The sequence below is a fragment of the Limanda limanda genome, chromosome 9, assembly GCF_963576545.1.
Source record: "Limanda limanda chromosome 9, fLimLim1.1, whole genome shotgun sequence".
Taxonomy (NCBI): domain Eukaryota; kingdom Metazoa; phylum Chordata; class Actinopteri; order Pleuronectiformes; family Pleuronectidae; genus Limanda; species Limanda limanda.
In genome coordinates, this window is record NC_083644.1 from 251,566 (window position 1) to 272,500 (window position 20,935).

Below are 20,935 nucleotides of genomic sequence, written 5' to 3' on the forward strand. Positions count from 1 at the left end.
AACTGAATCTATATTCATTCGAGAACTTGTTAATCACAGTAGAATCGATATCAGCCCAAGTTGGACAGTATGTTTCCCGTGTTCATTCTGCATGCTGAGCATTTGTAATCTAATCCCACGTCCCATTGGAAGCCTGTTAGTGTTCTCATTATTATTAAAGCTTGTTACTGTTAATAGTTATTGTATTGTTTGTTGTAGTGTTGTTTAAAGGTATCGTTGATGTTGGTTGATAAATAGCTGGCAAGCACAGCTACCTACAGGATGTATCCGCTCACTCAGAATAAACAAAGTTAACGCACCTGGTTAGATATTATTGCACTTAACAACAGGTCTGTAATGTCACAGATCACATGACATCAGAACTCATCCAGCTCACACTTCCCCTCATCTTGGCTCAAGTCACATGGTCGTCCACTAACCAGAAGGTCGGCGGTTCGATCCCTGTCTCCCCTGTTTCCTGTGCCTTTGTCCTTGGACAAGATCCTGAGCCCCATGTTGCCAGGATGTCTGTGTGTGAATGATATGATGAAGAGCGTGGTGTACATAAAGGTATGAAAGAATGGTAACACTGAGTCGTCAAGACCGAAGAAGATCCATATAAATACAAACCATGTATTTTACAGAGTTTTTTAAACTGGCCAAAGTCTAATGTGACAAATGTAAACATTTACTATAAGTGTGTGCTGAATTATTCACGTGAGCTACTGGTCATCTTTCAACACACAAAGTAATTTCCTGAAAAGCAGCATGTGCAGGAATTATTTATCAGTGTGTTACAGGACACCGAGCAGCACAGACACACACATACACAAACACACACACACACAGAGAACAACACACACACATGCTGGGGCCCTGAGGAGACTTGTAGCTCCGAGGCCGTCGTGGCCTGTTATTAATTCTTGACTCACGTCCATTCTGTTGCCTTTATTTGATATTTCTTTTCAAGCAAAAATGAACAAACATGTTCCTGCGAGAGGTCAAAGATTGTGTGAGAAACACGAGCATCAGTCACCTCATTCATACCAATTAATACATTCAAATATTGTTTGTGTTGATTTGACATCGATCAATCAATCACATTGTATTTGTATTTATCTCATATCCACAGTGTTAGTTTGTCTCATTCTTTAACAAGGTGAAACGTCCTCTGTTCTTCAACAAGAGTCAAACTACTGAGACCTTCAGCAGGTGAAGGACCGGTCTCCAGGACGGACACTAGTCCAACAGATGTCCCGTGGGACAGAGGACATCACAGAGATCAGAGTCTTTACAGCTTTGATTAGAATAAACACTTTGTAGCAGAACTGAAGGTCAATGAATTTGAAAATTCATTTAATTTCTCTTAGAGTAAAGTGTTTCCTGCTTATAGTGAAAAGTGTTTCCTGTTTCTCTGAGGAGACAAGGATCTTCTTCTTAGACGATCTTTGTCCTCAGGTCTGTATTGTTGGGCTCGCTCTGTGAGCAGCCAATCAGAATGCAGCTCCTGACGGGAACGCCTCGTATTTATGACCAACCGTCCAATCAGGTAGCTGCCCCGGCCGGACGCCATCTTGTGCCTGCAGTGGAGCCGGAGGAGCTGCTCGTCAGTTCCGTGTTGTGCGATGGACGGTGAGTTATCGTGACTCAGCAGATCGCAGCGGGAGGTCGTACCGAGCCCGAGCGGAGAGTGAGTCCAGGTCAGAGTTCGAGAGCAGCGGGGTGTGATCATGTGACTGTGGAGCAGCCGGAAGCTCAGCTAGCGGAGCTAGCATCAGTGTTAGCTGAGGACACAGCACACTGCATTGAACAGCCGCTGTTGAAACGTCCCGCGGCGCTGCACGTTCACACTGACGTTTATTAGAGATGAGAAACTAACCGGAACCAGAGCGTGACGCCCAGCAGCTTCCGGAGGGCCACGCCCACAAGCCGGAAGTGCCCCCACTGTAACTCAGTGGGGGCCTCACGTGGTCTGAACTGGTTCCACAGACCTGAGTGTCACATGCAGGCTGTTCCTCAGGCTGTTCCACTGGCTGTTCTTCAGGCTGTTCCTCAGGCTGTTCCACTGGACACTGGTTCTGAGGTCATTGTGTGTCACATGCAGGCTGTTCCTCAGGCTGTTCCTCAGGCTGTTCCTCAGGCTGTTCCTCAGGCTGTTCCTCAGGCTGTTCCTCAGGCTGTTCCTCAGGCTGAGATCAGGAAACTTTATGGTGACGTATTTAATGTTGAAACAGGAAGTGATTGGAGAACAGCTGCCGGCGCTGGTGTTGAACAAATTCACCGTCACACTTTCCAATCTCAACTTCATCAGCTGATCATTTATTATTTATTTATAATTATTTCCTCCTTTGAAGTTGATAAAGAGTTTGGACCTCAAAACTATTTATCCAGCAGTGATTAAATTTAGATCCTTTTAATTTTATTCTATAAAGAAATTCATCAGCAACAAACGGCTCAGTGAATCCACAACGTGACCAGGTCTCTGGCGCCCGGGTCCGGAGGCTCCTCCCCCCCAGCTGTGAGACACGCATGAGACGTCTCTGGTTTCTGATTCATTATTCATCAGGAGAATCAGGAAACAGCGGAGCTGCTCTGTTCACGTCAGTTTCATCACTGAAGCTTTTTCACACATGAGCCACAGAAGGTTCTGCAGGTTCTGTGAGAACACGTGTGAGTCTCTGGACGTGTTCTGGATCTTCTCCTGCAGCCTCCCAGTAAAACATCTGGAAGGTTTCTAACACGTGATGGAAACTGAAGAACTCAAAGATCTCAGGATGAAGAAGAGGAGCCGGACACGTAGAAGACGAAGACGTCCACTTGGAAACACGAGGAGGTTCCAGATCTTCTGGTGATGAGGCCGACGCCGTGTGGAGGAGCTGGAAACAACAACACTGATCTGTCCACAGCAGAGTTTATACGTCAAGTCCCGCCTCCTGCTGCTCTACAGGCTCCGCCTCCTGCTGTTCTACAGGCTCCGCCCCTCGCCTGGATGTTCCTGTGTGAACGAGTCGGACCCGACAACCTGCTGCTGCTACACAAACACCAACTACACAACGTGTCCTGAGAAGATTTCATGTCTGATAAGAGTTTGAAAAACATTTAACAGTAGAAGTTGCATTTGACCTTTGACCTCTAGGTTCAGAGGAAACGATGCACACCTCAGGATGAAGAGCAGAAGATCAGATGACAATAAGGATTTCACTGCTGTTGTTGATTTATTGTTTCTCTGGGTGAAGAGTCTGAGTTTGTTTACTCCCCCCCCCCCCAGCTGTGTGTTTGAGTGTGTGTGAACGTTGTGTGTTTTCTGTGTTGCAGAGAGGATCTGAGGAGCTTGTCCCCAGCGTCTCCACTGGTCCAGATATCATGAGCACCACAGGTCAGGGTCCCGGCTGCTTCAGCTTCAAACTTATCCCTGTTGCCATGGTTACGCCTCACAGTTTTCCAGCCCCTGAATCAGAGACTTGTGTAACTGCTGCAGGTCTCATACAACAAAACAATACAACATCATTTTTTATCCGATTCAATGAACAAAGTTAAAGTCGTGGATTCATCACATCTCTGCAGAGGTTAACCCCCCCCACAAAGTAACTGGTAGTAATCTGTCAGAGAGAGTATTAATTACCTAGTTGAAGATGTCTTGAACTTGGATTATGACTCGTCATAATTTGATTGTAGATGTCTGTAATACATATAGAAACAACATTGTACAAGAAGAGGAAGTAGCTCGAAAGTTTAATGATAAATCCAAGAAGAAGTCCGAGTCAGGTCATGTGACTCTAACCTGCTGTTTCCTATCGTCTGTAGCCAATGGCAACGACAGCAAGAAGTTTCCAGGTGAGCTGGGGGGGCCGGGGGTCCCGTCCAGGGTCCTCCACATCCGCAGGCTGCCCAGCGACATCACGGAGGCGGAGGTCATCAGCCTGGGTCTGCCCTTCGGAGACGTGTCCAACCTGCTGATGCTCAAGGCCAAGAACCAGGTGCAGGTCTCAGACCAGAGTCCACCGAGAGGAGGCTGCGCTCATCCCTGACCTCTGACCTGTCTCCTCAGGCCTTCTTAGAGATGTCCTCGGAGGACGCAGCTCAGAACATGGTGGGTTATTACTCCACCGTGATGCCGATCATCAGACTCCACCCGGTCTACGTCCAGTTCTCCAACCACAAGGAGCTGAAGACGGACAACTCACCCAACCAGGAGGTGAGAGGGTTGGCATGTGTTCGCTGTAAGCTAACGTCCTGCAGCCAGACGTTGTGACCATCTGCCGCTTGTCCCCCTTGTCCCCCTTGTCCCACCTTGCCCCCCCTTGTCCCCCTTGTCCCCCCTTGTCCCAGAGGGCCCAGGCGGCTCTGCGGGCCCTCACGGTGTCTCATGTGGACCTGGCGGTGGTGGCCCCCAGCCCGGTGCTGAGGGTGGTGGTGGAGAACCTGGTGTACCCCGTCACACTGGACGCCCTCTGCCAGGTAACACACAACATTAAACATCTTTAACTAAGAATACACTTTTTATACTATTTATACAAAACCTAACAAACACAAAGTTCTTTACCCGTGGATTTTAAGGCTGAGACAAATCAGATCATTAAAAGGGACTAAAATAATAAAGCGGCGTGTTGGCGATGGAACCGGGATCAATGAGGTTTATTATTTTTACGATTTAAAAGGTGCCAGTGGTTTTGAACCTGCAGGTTCCGGCCCCATCACTGGTGGGAGGAGCCTAGCTCGCAGTAAAGACCAGTCTATACAGAGAAGAGGAGGATTTGTTAAAGTTCTGCTCTGGTTCTTAGATCTTCTCTAAGTTCGGCAACGTGTTGAGGATCATCGTCTTCACCAAGAACAGTCAGTTCCAGGCGCTGCTGCAGTATTCTGATGGAGCGTCGGCCCAGGCAGCTAAACAGGTGAGTGGCGCCCCCTACAGGAAGAGAGAAGGTGACACCTGGTGCGCCCGGGAAGCAGCAGAGAACTGATGTGTCTGTGTTTCAGTCTCTGGACGGACAGAACATCTATAACGGCTGCTGCACTCTGAGGATCAGCTTCTCTAAACTCACCAGCCTCAACGTCAAGTACAACAACGAGAAGAGTCGAGACTTCACCAGACCGGACCTTCCCACCGGAGACAGCCACGCCCCCCTGGAGCACCAGGCCATGGCCACAGCCTTCAGTAAGAGACGCGGCGCCGGCGGCCATGTCGCAGCCTCGATGGCGTTTAGTAAAATGGACTCGACTCGGTAAAGACTTCTCTTCTCTTCCTCAGCTCCAGGCATCTTCTCAGCTGCACCTTACGCTGGAGCCACTCACACGTTCCCCCCGACCTTCACCCTCCAGCCCACAAGTAAGTCTCAGCTTTGTGTCCTCACAGCTCCGGTCCTGTGAGAGCTGTCTGTTTCCATGGAAACCGTGGCAGGCGGAAGTTATCAGAAGACTTTAATCAAATAAGGAAGTAGAAGAATGTTCAGGAAGAGCAGTTGTTACTAAGGAGCTGAATCTGAGATAAAGATGGAACCGGTTGATATGGATTCATGTCTCATGGTTTCACCTGCTGACCCTGGACAGTGGACTGGTCCTGATGGACTCCGAGCTGGTTCAGGTGTTTACTGGTCTCCCCTCTCCCAGTGTCCCACCCCTACACAGGCCTGACGCTCCCTGCTCTGCCCGGAGCACTGGGCTCTCTGTCCATGCCGGGGGGGGCCAGGCTGGGATTCCCCCCCATGTCTCCTGGACACTGTGTCCTGTTGGTCAGCAACCTGAACCCTGAGGTGAGTCTTCACTGCAGCAGAGGAACTCCTCTGCTCCTGTTCTCCTGTTCTCCTGTTCACACTGAGAACATCACTCAGCTCAGACACTGATACAGCAGCTGATAGCAAATATAAACTCCATCTATTTCAGGTTTAATATTTGGAACTAACAATCTTATTAAAAAGAAATGAAAACCCAAATATATAGAAGTCGAATTAAATTCATTTTGTGCATCGTTAATTCTGTGAGAAACAAGTTTTAATATCAACACTGATACTGACTCAGTGAGACACTGGGAACCAGAGCTCCCAGCAAGTGATGAAGACGAGTCCAGCTCACAGCACCAAGGTCAAAACACCACAGAAGAAGAGTGCAGCTGTGAAGAGTGCAGGAGGCGGAGCTACGTAACTCAGAAGTGACCATAGAAGGGCGGAGGAGGAGGAAGTGGGGATTTATCTGAACAGTCATGTGACTTCTAGTTACAGTGATGCTGTCACCTCCACACACACACACACACACACACACACACACACACACACACACCTCCACACACACACACACACACACACCTCCACACACACACACACACACACCTCCACACACACACACACACACACATACACACCTCCACACACACACACACACACACACACTCACTGACACAGACACACACACACACCTCCACACACACACACACACACACCTCCACACACACACACACACACACACCTCCACACACACACACACACACACCTCCACACACACACACACACACACACATACACCTCCACACACACACACACACACACACACCTCCACACACACACACACCTCCACACACACACACACACACACCTCCACACACACACACACCTCCACACACACACACACCTCCACACACACACACACACACACACACCTCCACACACACACACACACACACACACCTCCACACACACACACACACATACACCTCCACACACACACACACACACCCCTGTCCATTTACGTGTGAATATGTTCTCATATTGACCTCATCTGACCCCCCCCCCCCCTCAAAAGGTGATTAACCTTCTGATTGACCCGTCACCTGTTTCTTTTTGTTTCTTTAATTTGTTGCCGTGGAAACGCCTCGGACCCTCCCACCTTTCCCTGTCCCTCCGCTGCCTTCTGTCTTTAAAGAGAGTTTCGCCCCACTGCCTCTTTATTCTCTTTGGTATGTTGTCACAAGCTTCTTATTTTGATTATCACCTTGATTTGAAGTTTCGGTTTGTTTTCATTTTTAAAAGATTTTTGAGATGATTTGACTTTATTCACAATATCTGCAGCTCGGCCACAAAGACACTGATCACAAACCAGCGTGTTGTGACTTTATGTAAAGATGTCGTCATGTGGTGATGACGCCCGAACACGCGTTTGACCAATCACGAGTCAGAGCTTCACAGTGTGATTGTGTTGAAACAGGAAACGCACAATGTGGGCGAGAGGCAGTTATTGTGCGTCAGGTCTCGTTTCACTGAGTCTTAGTCTGAGTTTGCACGTCTGTCTTTTCTTTTAGTTTCACTGCTGAATCAGAAGCGCTTGTTTTTCTTAGTCAACATAGTTCAAACTGAAATCTTTCACATTGTCACGTTTCACAATGTCTCTCGTGTGACGTGAGGAATTCATGTCAAAATGAACTTCCCAGGTTTTTGACACCAGCTCCTCCACAGATTTCATTATTAACACATTAGTAAACAGGAAGGCCTCATTTTGATCTGATTGTTAGAACTAGGGTCAGTGTTGTAGGATGTAGACAGACACTCGTCACAGGTTTAACATGTTTAACATGTGTAACATGTTTGTGTGACGTGTAGAAAGTGTTGAACCTCTGTTTCCCTCTGAAGGTGTTTACGGCGACGTGATGAGAGTAAAGATCCTGTTCAACAAGAAGGAGAACGCTCTGGTTCAGATGTGCGACTGCACACAGGCTCAGCTAGGTAACGCCTCCTGCTGCGGAGCGGAAGCTCCTCCTCCTTTAAAGCAACGTTTCATCAGGGAAACCAGAATAGACGTTGCTGCTCCATCATAATGGTTTTCTTAGCCGAGTCCTTGTCTGTTCAGAAGCTTGAACCGTTCTCCACTGGTCTGGTTTGCAGCTATGAGTCACCTGAGCGGCCAGCGGCTGCACGGGAAGCCTCTGCGCATCACGCTGTCCAAACACACCAACGTGCAGCTTCCCCGGGAAGGCCACGAGGACCAGGGCCTGACCAAAGAGTTCAGCAGCTCCCCTCTGCACCGCTTCAAGAAGCCCGGCTCCAAGAACTACTCCAACATCTTCCCACCGTCTGCCACCCTGCACCTGTCCAACATCCCGTAAGTCCTTCAGCTGCTCGTCCCACCACAGACACCACAGACACCACAGACACCACAGACACCACAGACACCACAGACACCACAGACACCACGGACACCACAGACACCACAGACACCACGGACACCACAGACACCACAGACACCACAGACACCACGGACACCACGGACACCACGGACACCACAGACACCACACCACAGACACCACAGACACCACACCACAGACACCACACCACAGACACCACAGACACCACGGACACCACAGACACCACAGACACCACAGCACGGACACCACAGACACCACAGACACCACGGACACCACGGACACCACGGACACCACGGACACCACAGACACCACACCACAGACACCACAGACACCACAGACACCACAGACACCACGGACACCACGGACACCACAGACACCACAGACACCACGGACACCACAGACCCACGGACACCACAGACACCACAGACACCACGGACACCACAGACACCACAGCACGGACACCACAGACACCACGGACACCACAGACACCACGGACACCACGGACACCACGGACACCACGGACACCACGGACACCACGGACACCACGGACACCACGGACACCACGGACACCACAGACACCACACCACAGACACCACGGACACCAGACACCACAGACACCACGGACACCACGGACACCACGGACACCACAGACACCACACCACAGACCCACAGACACCACGGACACCACAGACACAACGGACACCACGGACACCACGGACACCACAGACACCACACCACAGACCCACAGACACCACGGACACCACGGACACCACGGACACCACAGACACCACAGACACCACACCACAGACCCACAGACACCACGGACACCACAGACACCACAGACACAACGGACACAACGGACACAACGGACACAACGGACACCACGGACACCACGGACCCACAGACCCACAGACACCACAGACACCACGGACACCACGGACACCACGGACACCACGGACACCACACCACAGACCCACACACACCACAGACACCACGGACACCAGACACCACAGACACCACGGACACCACGGACACCACGGACACCACAGACACCACACCACAGACCCACAGACACCACGGACACCACAGACACAACGGACACCACGGACACCACGGACACCACAGACACCACACCACAGACCCACAGACACCACGGACACCACGGACACCACGGACACCACAGACACCACAGACACCACACCACAGACACCACACCACAGACCCACAGACACCACGGACACCACAGACACCACGGACACCACAGACACCACAGACACAACGGACACAACGGACACAACGGACACCACGGACACCACGGACCCACAGACCCACAGACACCACAGACACCACGGACACCACGGACACCACGGACACCACGGACACCACACCACAGACCCACACACACCACACACACCACACACACCACACACACCACACACACCACGGACACCACAGACACCACACCACAGACCCACAGACACCACACACACCACAGACACCACGGACACTACAGACACCACAGACACCACACACACCACAGACACCACAGACACCACGGACACCACAACACAGACACCACGGACACCACAGACACCACAACACAGACACCACGGACACTACAGACACTACAGACACCACAGACACCACAGACACCACAACACAGACACCACGGACACTACAGACACCACAGACACCACAGACACCACACACACCACACACACCACACACCACACACACCACACACACCACGGACACCACACCACAGAACCACAACACAGACACCACGGACACTACAGACACCACACACACCACACACACCACACACACCACGGACACCACACCACAGACACCACAGACACCACTGACACCACACACACCACAGACACCACGGACACCACACCACGGACACCACAACACAGACACCACAGACACCACAGACACCACACACACCACACACACCACGGACACCACGGACACCACAACACAGACACCACGGACACCACACACACCACAGACACCACAGACACCACACCACGGACACTACAGACACCACACCACAGACACCACACCACGGACACTACAGACACCACACCACAGACACCACACCACGGACACTACAGACACCACAGACACCACACCACGGACACCACACACACCACACACACCACACACACCACGGACACCACGGACACCACAACACAGACACCACGGACACCACACACACCACAGACACCACACCACGGACACTACAGACACCACAGACACCACACCACGGACACTACAGACACCACACCACGGACACTACAGACACCACACCACGGACACTACAGACACCACACCACACACAACACAGACACCACGGACACCACAGACACCACAGACACCACAACACAGACACCACAGACACCACAGACACCACAGACACCACAGCACGGACACCACAGACACCACGGACACCACAGACACCACGGACACCACGGACACCACGGACACCACGGACACCACGGACACCACGGACACCACGGACACCACGGACACCACAGACACCACACCACAGACACCACGGACACCAGACACCACAGACACCACGGACACCACGGACACCACGGACACCACAGACACCACACCACAGACCCACAGACACCACGGACACCACAGACACAACGGACACCACGGACACCACGGACACCACAGACACCACACCACAGACCCACAGACACCACGGACACCACGGACACCACGGACACCACAGACACCACAGACACCACACCACAGACCCACAGACACCACGGACACCACAGACACCACAGACACAACGGACACAACGGACACAACGGACACAACGGACACCACGGACACCACGGACCCACAGACACCACGGACACCACGGACACCACGGACACCACGGACACCACGGACACCACGGACACCACACCACAGACCCACACACACCACAGACACCACGGACACCAGACACCACAGACACCACGGACACCACGGACACCACGGACACCACAGACACCACACCACAGACCCACAGACACCACGGACACCACAGACACAACGGACACCACGGACACCACGGACACCACAGACACCACACCACAGACCCACAGACACCACGGACACCACGGACACCACGGACACCACAGACACCACAGACACCACACCACAGACACCACACCACAGACCCACAGACACCACGGACACCACAGACACCACGGACACCACAGACACCACAGACACAACGGACACAACGGACACAACGGACACCACGGACACCACGGACCCACAGACCCACAGACACCACAGACACCACGGACACCACGGACACCACGGACACCACGGACACCACACCACAGACCCACACACACCACACACACCACACACACCACACACACCACACACACCACGGACACCACAGACACCACACCACAGACCCACAGACACCACACACACCACAGACACCACGGACACTACAGACACCACAGACACCACACACACCACAGACACCACAGACACCACGGACACCACAACACAGACACCACGGACACCACAGACACCACAGACACCACAACACAGACACCACGGACACTACAGACACTACAGACACCACAGACACCACAGACACCACAACACAGACACCACGGACACTACAGACACCACAGACACCACAGACACCACACACACCACACACACCACACACCACACACACCACACACACCACGGACACCACACCACAGAACCACAACACAGACACCACGGACACTACAGACACCACACACACCACACACACCACACACACCACGGACACCACACCACAGACACCACAGACACCACTGACACCACACACACCACAGACACCACGGACACCACACCACGGACACCACAACACAGACACCACAGACACCACAGACACCACACACACCACACACACCACGGACACCACGGACACCACAACACAGACACCACGGACACCACACACACCACAGACACCACAGACACCACACCACGGACACTACAGACACCACACCACAGACACCACACCACGGACACTACAGACACCACACCACAGACACCACACCACGGACACTACAGACACCACAGACACCACACCACGGACACCACACACACCACACACACCACACACACCACACACACCACGGACACCACGGACACCACAACACAGACACCACGGACACCACACACACCACAGACACCACACCACGGACACTACAGACACCACAGACACCACACCACGGACACTACAGACACCACACCACGGACACTACAGACACCACACCACGGACACTACAGACACCACACCACACACAACACAGACACCACGGACACCACACCACAGACACCACAGACACCACAGACACCACAGACACCACAGACACCACAGACACCACAGACACCACAGACACCACACCACAGACACCACAGACACCACAGACACCACACCACACACAACACAGACACCACGGACACTACAGACACCACAGACACCACAGACACCACAGACACCACACCACACACACCACAGACACCACAGACACCACAGACACCACACCACACACAACACAGACACCACGGACACCACAGACACCACAGACACCACACCACACACAACACAGACACCACGGACACTACAGACACCACACCACACACAACACAGACACCACGGACACCACACACCACAGACACCACAGACACCACAGACACCACACCACACACACCACAGACACCACAGACACCACAGACACCACAGACACCACACCACGGACACTACAGACACCACACCACAGACACCACACCACGGACACTACAGACACCACACCATGGACACCACACCACAGACACCACACCACACACAACACAGACACCACGGACACCACACCACACACAACACAGACACCACACCACAGACACCACAGACACCACAGACACCACAGACACCACACCACACACACCACACACACCACAGACACCACAGACACCACACCACGGACACTACAGACACCACACCACAGACACCACACCACGGACACTACAGACACCACACCATGGACACCACACCACGGACACCACACCACACACAACACAGACACCACACCACAGACACCACACCACACACACCACAGACACCACAGACACCACACCACAGACACCACACCACAGACACCACACACACCACACCACAGACACCACACCACAGACACCACAGACACCACAGACACCACACCACAGACACCACACACACCACACCACAGACACCACACCACAGACCAGATGACCTTCAGCCTCTCTCCTCTCTCTTTCTGTCTGTAGCCCGGCTGTGGTAGAAGAGGATCTCAAGCTGCTGTTCTCCAGCTCAGGATCGATGGTCAACGGCTTCAAGTTCTTCCAGTAAGTCCAGAGTCCTGCTCTCCTCCCGTCTCCCACAGGTCTGTTCTGCATCTGTGACCTGACGGCATCAGGTCTTTATCTGTCCTTCCTTCAGCTTTTAATTCACATGGTGTCCAGAAGCCGTCGTCCTTGTTCTGAAGTCCTTGTACCCGTCCAGAAAACTTCATCCATGTCCTCAAATGTAGTTCTTGTGTCATCCCTGTTTGAGCGCTGAAGCCTGAATCCTGAATCCTGTTCTCTGGCATTAAGTCCTGGTCTTGCTCCGAAGCCCTCATCCATTTCATAAACCCTTCAGTATCTGCATATTGATATCTTCAAACCATGAACTTATCTTAAGTCTTTAACTTTACCCTGAAGCCGCTGTCCTCCTCCCGTCATAGTGCTGTAAGCCAATGAGTGTCCTCACTAAGATAGCTGAACAAACGTGTGTGTGGGTGGTAGAGAGACCAGTCACCAGTTTAAGACTGGATAGAACTGGATTTACCAGTTAAATCAAAGTGTGGATCACGAAGAGTTGATATCTACGTTTGATTCCTAGTGAAACTCAGCGGTTCAGAGACGTGTTCCAGGATCAATGTAGGGGGGGGGGGCATGTTGTGTGAAGTCTTGAGAACCTTCTTTTGGTCTCCTGCAGGAAGGACCATAAGATGGCTCTGATCCAGATGGGCTCCGTGGAGGAAGCCATCGAGTCCCTCATCGAGTTCCACAACCACGACCTTGGAGAGAACCACCACCTCCGAGTCTCCTTCTCCAAGTCCTCCATCTGAGTCTCCTTCTCCAAGTCCTCCATCTGAGTCTCCTTCTCCAAGTCCTCCATCTGAGTCTCCTTCTCCAAGTCCTCCATCCGAGTCTCCTTCTCCAAGTCCTCCATCTGAGTCTCCTTCTCCAAGTCCTCCATCTGAGTCTCCTTCTCCAAGTCCTGCATCTGAGTCTCCTTCTCCAAGTCCTCCATCTGAGTCTCCTTCTCCAAGTCCTCCATCTGAGTCTCCTTCTCCAAGTCCTCCATCTGAGTCTCCTTCTCCAAGTCCTCCATCTGAGTCTCCTTCTCCAAGTCCTCCATTTGAGTCTCCTTCTCCAAGTCCTCCATCTGAGTCTCCTTCTCCAAGTCCTCCATCTGAGTCTCCTTCTCCAAGTCCTCCATCTGAGTCTCCTTCTCCAAGTCCTCCATCTGAGTCTCCTTCTCCAAGTCCTCCATCTGAGTCTCCTTCTCCAAGTCCTCCCTCTGAGTCTCTGGTCCTCCGCTCTCCATGTTGTCCTCTACACTCCGATCATTCCATCATGTCTGAACCCACCAGGAACTCTGGTCTGATGTTAAATTATTTAAGAAAGAGCTCCTGTAGGTTGTTTGCCTTAGAAGAGGATCCGAGTTCCTGGAACACAAACCGTTCTGAGATGATTCTCTGAATTCAGGGAATGAAGTCTGTTAGTTTACGTCAGGATTTTAAGGAAGAAACACAATTCACATTGTGTCTTGTTTTGTAAACCAGTTATTTCAGCCTCTCTTGCCTTTGGACTTAATCTCAGAATCTGGGATTAAAGTCAGTATTCTAACTTATTTCTCCAGAAATGGGACTTGAAACCTTTAAATCTTGACTTGGCTCAGACTTCTTTCTTCATGAGTTGTTTCCCAGGCTCTCGTTCCTCCCCTCGACCAACACTCGTGTCTTCATCAAACCAGGTCTGAGTTCCTCTCAGACCTGAGACCTGAGACCAGGGACCTGGTTCGGCCTCAGACCTGAGACCAGGGACCTGGTTCCCCCTCAGACCTGAGACCAGGGACCTGGTTCGGGCTCAGACCTGAGACCTGAGACCAGGGACCTGGTTCGGGCTCAGACCTGAGACCAGGGACCTGGTTCGGCCTCAGACCTGGGACCAGGGACCAGGGACCTGGTTCGGCCTCAGACCTGGAACCAGGGACCTGGTTCGGGCTCAGGCGACACCGTGCCTTATCCCGGAGTCAGAAACATGTCCCAGCATGCCTCTGTGAACTGGCAGTTTACAGTTGATAAAGGTTTACTGTTGATGAACTGTATTACAGATATATTCATATGTAGGTGTATTTTATTGTTGGTCTTTGTGTTAGTGTTTTGTACTGCGGGTTATTGTAGCATCACACATGTGAACTGACTCATAGCGGTTGTTGGGTTTTTAGTTCTAGAGTCTATTTTCTGTTCCTTTTGGATTTCTTTATTTCCATGTATGCAATCACGTTTTATTCAAATCAGATATTGTAGCAATATTTTAATCATTCCTGAGCTTGTGTTGGTTTGTTTTGGGTGAGTTGTGTTTCTCTTGTGTTTCTCTCGGCTCTGCTGCCTTCACCATGTTTCCCGTGTTCTGCTGTGAGTCGTGTTCGCTCGTCTGTTACGCTGTGAACGGTTTTATTTATTAGTTTGTGATCCACTTCAGCTGAAACCAAAAAGGGTTTTCTAGATGCAGACGAACGACCTGCCTCAGGGTTCTGGTTCTGGTTCTAAGGACTAAACAAGCAAACCGATCTGGTTTTGATTCTTCTCTCTGGACTCGGCCCAGTAGCTCTGGTCTCTATTCAGACGGGCGCTGGTTCCTCTGGGTTCTGACCGATGGACAGAGAAGACGACGGTCACTGGACTGTTTGTGTCTTCACTTTATTACGATGACATTCCAGCTGCTCAGACGATGCCATGACGACATGTTTCCTCATGCTGCATTCAGGGCACCTGGGAGATTATTTTGACAGTAAAATAAAAAATATGTTTGTTAACGGATGCTGTGTCGCAGGTTAGTCTCTTCAAGTCGGGACTTCCTGTTCAGGCTCCCACAGAGTTTCCCACAATGCATTGCACTTCAGGCATTGACTGTTGCCTGTAAACTGACCAATCAGAAAACAGTACAGCAGGAAACTCTGACCTCAGATTAGACAGATTGTGAAATAACTTAAATCATCGACTCTGACGTGAAAGAACGAGACCCCAACAAATGAAGGGTTCACTTCCATTCAGTTACCATGGTAACTGAGTCAGAGTTAAAGTCACCTCCGGATCAACAAGAGTTTTCATTCAAAACGCCCCCCCCCCCCCAGTCGTCACGTGTTCGTCCCTCAGCTCGACGGTGACGTCAGCCCCATGTCGTTCATTACTGTGAACATTGAAGCTTAGTCCTTCAGTCAAATTCTGATGAATGTTTCAGTGGTTTCTCCCAGGTGACTTGAACACACCACGAGCTGTCAGGTGAGGGAGTGGGCGGCGCCCCTGAACTGTACATACATGTTCTGTAGCACATGTGACCGTTGGTTTTATATCTGATGAAACATCGAAGAAAAACTGATTAAATCACTTTTTATCTAAAAGTTTCTTTGTCTCAGATTCTGAGTTTGTTGACGTGTCGTCTTTTATCAGTTTTTTCAATTATAATCTAATTCTAAATTGATTAACAATTAATTGTAACACACACACACACACACAAACTGTTCAAGTCGTCAAATAAATAGGCTGTAAAAAGCATTCGATCAGATGATATTCAGTTATCTCCACTAGGTGGAGCCATTGTCCACTGATTGGTTTAAAATGTCTTGACACAACATGTCTCTTCACATCTTCACCATCAGGAACTCCTCGGTTCATCTGCTCCTCCTTCTCCATCAGACTTTATGAATAAACACTTTAAACATTAAGTTACAAACTGGTTCTTCTCATGTTGTGAATCCTGTTGTTGTGTTGTTGTCTCGATGTGTTGATGTGTTCAGTTCCATCAGCACCTGTGTGTCTCCTGGGAGAGGATCCTCACATTGGACTGAGCTTAAGGTGGAGGTTCTCCTGGGTCCTTCGTTAAAACATGAGTTTATATTTTCAAACTTTAAGTGAAGTCGAAGCTGCAGAGTCTGAAAAAAACAAAGCTTTGATTCTGATAAACCGCTGAAGAAGAAGAGAATCGAAGCGTTAACATTCAGTCCTGTGGAAACGACAAGAGAAGATCTGAAGATTAACAGACTGAAGAAGTTCATACTGTCTTCTGATACACACACACAGACACACACACAGACACACACACAGACACACACACAGACACACACACACACACAGCCCAACAAAGAGGGATTGTAGGAAAGAAAAGCTTTGGTACGGCAGCTTTGTCTCAGATCTGAGGTTTAAGATAATCCCCCAAAACATGTGCGCGCGCTCACACACACACACACACACAGAAAAAAAACATACACACACACACACAGACACACACACACACACACAGAAAAAACCCATACACACAAACGCAGACACACACACAGAAAAAACACATACACACACACACACAGACACACACACACACAGACACAGAAAAAACACATACACACACACACAGACACAGACGTGTGTTTTCTGTGATTTGCCCTCCAGGTGTGAACGGATCTGTCAGTTCACACCTGGTGGTGCCGTGGCTGTGGTCCAGGGGGAGAGCGGTCTGAACCCAGGGAACTAGAAGGTCTGAACCCGGGGAACTAGAAGGTCTGAACCAGGGGAACTAGAAGGTCTGAACCCGGGGAAATAGAAGGTCTGAACCCGGAGAACTAGAAGATCTGAACCCGGGGAACTAGAAGGTCTGAACCCGTGGAACTAGAAGTTCTGAACCCGGGGAACTAGAAGGTCTGAACCCGGGGAACTAGAAGTTCTGAACCCGGGGAACTAGAAGGTCTGAACTCGGGGAACTAAAAGGTCTGAACCCGAGGAACTAGAAGGTCTGAACTCGGGGAACTAAAAGTCTGAACCCAAGGAACTAGAAGGTCTGAACCCGGGGAACTAGAAGGTCTGAACCCGGGGAACTAGAAGGTCTGAACCCGGGGAACTAGAAGGTCTGAACCCGGGGAACTAGAAGGTCTGCACCCGGGGAACTAGAAGGTCTGAACTCGGGGAACTAAAAGGTCTGAACCCGTGGAACTAGAAGGTCTGAACCCGGGGAACTAGAAGGTCTGAACCCGGGGAACTAGACGGTCTGAACTCGGGGAACTAAAAGGTCTGAACCCGTGGAACTAGAAGGTCTGAACCCGGGGAACTAGAAGGTCTGAACCCGGGGAACTAGACGGTCTGAACTTTGGGAACTAAAAGGTCTGAACCCGTGGAACTAGAAGGTCTGAACCAGAGGAACTAGAAGGTCTGAACCCGGGGAACTAGAAGGTCTGAACCCAGGGAACTAGAAGGTCTGAACCCGTGGAACTAGAAGGTCTGAACCCGGGGAACTAGAAGGTCTGAACCCGGGGAACTAGAAGTTCTGAACCCGGGGAACTAGAAGGTCTGAACTCGGGGAACTAAAAGGTCTGAACCCGAGGAACTAGAAGGTCTGAACTCGGGGAACTAAAAGGTCTGAACCCAGGGAACTAGAAGGTCTGAACCCGTGGAACTAGAAGGTCTGAACCCGGGGAACTAGAAGGTCTGACCCCGGGGAACTAGAAGTTCTGAACCCGGGGAACTAGAAGGTCTGAACTCGGGGAACTAAAAGGTCTGAACCCGAGGAACTAGAAGGTCTGAACTCGGGGAACTAAAAGGTCTGAACCCAAGGAACTAGAAGGTCTGAACCCGGGGAACTAGAAGGTCTGAACCCGGGGAACTAGAAGGTCTGAACCCGGGGAACTAGACGGTCTGAACTCGGGGAACTAAAAGGTCTGAACCCGTGGAACTAGAAGGTCTGAACCCGGGGAACTAGAAGGTCTGAACCCGGGGAACTAGACGGTCTGAACTCGGGGAACTAAAAGGTCTGAACCCGTGGAACTAGAAGGTCTGAACCCGGGGAACTAGAAGGTCTGAACCCGGGGAACTAGAAGGTCTGAACCCGGGGAACTAGAAGGTCTGAACCCGGGGAACTAGAAGGTCAGAACCCGGGAAACTAGAAGGTCTGAACCCGGGGAACTAGAAGGTCTGAACCCGGGGAACTAGAAGGTCTGAACCCGGGGAACTAGAAGGTCTGAACCCGGGGAACTAGAAGGTCAGAACCCGGGGAACTAGAAGGTCTGAACCCGGGGAACTAAAAGGTCTGAACTCAGGGAACTAAAAGGTCTGAACCCGGGGAACTAGAAGGTCTGAACCCGGGGAACTAGACGGTCTGAACTCGGGGAACTAGAAGGTCTGAACCCGGGGAACTAGAAGGTCAGAACCCGGGGAACTAGAAGGTCTGAACCCGGGGAACTAGAAGGTCTGAACTCGGGGAACTAAAAGGTCTGAACCCAAGGAACTAGAAGGTCTGAACCCGGGGAACTAGACGGTCTGAACCCGGGGAACTAGACGGTCTGAACCCGGGGAACTAGACGGTCTGAACTCGGGAACTAGAAGGTCTGAACCCGGGGAACTAGAAGGTCAGAACCCGGGGAACTAGAAGGTCTGAACCCGGGGAACTAGAAGGTCTGAACTCGGGGAACTAAAAGGTCTGAACCCAAGGAACTAGAAGGTCTGAACCCGGGGAACTAGACGGTCTGAACCCGGGGAACTAGACGGTCTGAACCCGGGGAACTAGACGGTCTGAACCCGGGGAACTAGAAGGTCTGAACCCGGGGAACTAGAAGGTCTGAACCCGGGGAACTAGAAGGTCTGAACCCGGGGAAATAGAAGGTCTGAACCCGGAGAACTAGAAGGTCTGAACCCGGGGAACTAGAAGGTCTGAACCCGTGGAACTAGAAGGTCTGAACCCGGGGAACTAGAAGGTCTGAACCCGGGGAACTAGAAGGTCTGAACCCCGGTGAACTAGAAGGTCTGAACCCGGGGAACTAGAAGGTCTGAACCCCGGTGAACTAGAAGGTCTGAACCCGGGGAACTAGAATTTCTGAACCCGTGGAACTAGAAGGTCTGAACCCAGGGAACTAGAAGGTCTGAATCCGGGGAACTAGAAGGTCCGAACCCGGGGAACTAGAAGGTCTGAACCCGGGGAACTAGACGGTCTGAACTCGGGGAACTAGAAGGTCTGAACCCAGGGAACTAGAAGGTCTGAATCCGGGGAACTAGAAGGTCCGAACCCGGGGAACTATTTATTGGAACGGACCGAGGTTACCTGCTCCAGATGTGGTTCTCCTGTTGTGCAGCACCCACTGACACAATCTCTCTCTCTCTCTCTCTCCCTCTCTCTCTCTCTCTCTCTCTCTCTCTCTCTCTCTCTCTCTCTCTCTCGCCCGGCTGTCTCTGTATTTATTCGTGGATCCTCTGAAAGTTTCATGGAGTCGTAGCATTAATCTCTGCGTCTGTTTTAAAAGCAACAATTAAAGATTCATCTGTACCCCCCCCCCCCCCCCCCTCAAAGCTGTCACTGTGAAATATTAATGATGCTGAATCACTGAGAGGAGGAGAGTCGCAGATCATCAGAAGCATGAAGACCAGCTCCAACAGCTGGAACAGCTGCTTCCACAAGGTCTCACAAGATGGTGAATCAGATGTGAGTGACCACCAGTAGATGTTATCAGAT

The 20,935-nt window shown here is 51.3% G+C and overlaps 1 protein-coding gene across 3 annotated transcripts; it reads left to right on the forward strand.

Annotated features, from left to right (window-relative positions):
• The first annotated feature begins 1,552 nt into the window (after positions 1-1,552).
• ptbp1b (polypyrimidine tract binding protein 1b) lies at positions 1,553-16,850 on the forward strand. Of its 3 annotated transcripts, none has more exons than XM_061078037.1 (14): positions 1,553-1,611; positions 3,295-3,355; positions 3,784-3,956; positions 4,028-4,174; positions 4,309-4,437; positions 4,761-4,871; positions 4,957-5,134; positions 5,228-5,305; positions 5,587-5,729; positions 6,892-6,925; positions 7,596-7,688; positions 7,848-8,064; positions 13,442-13,519; positions 14,154-16,850. In XM_061078037.1, exons 2-14 carry the CDS (start codon positions 3,343-3,345, stop codon positions 14,284-14,286), a joined length of 1,527 nt encoding a protein of 508 aa, XP_060934020.1. In that variant the 5' UTR covers positions 1,553-1,611; positions 3,295-3,342; the 3' UTR covers positions 14,287-16,850. The 3 variants fall into 3 exon arrangements, with proteins under 3 accessions (XP_060934020.1, XP_060934018.1, XP_060934019.1); XM_061078035.1 differs by having other exon boundaries at positions 1,568-1,679; XM_061078036.1 differs by having other exon boundaries at positions 1,568-1,669.
• Positions 16,851-20,935: the final 4,085 nt, after the last annotated feature.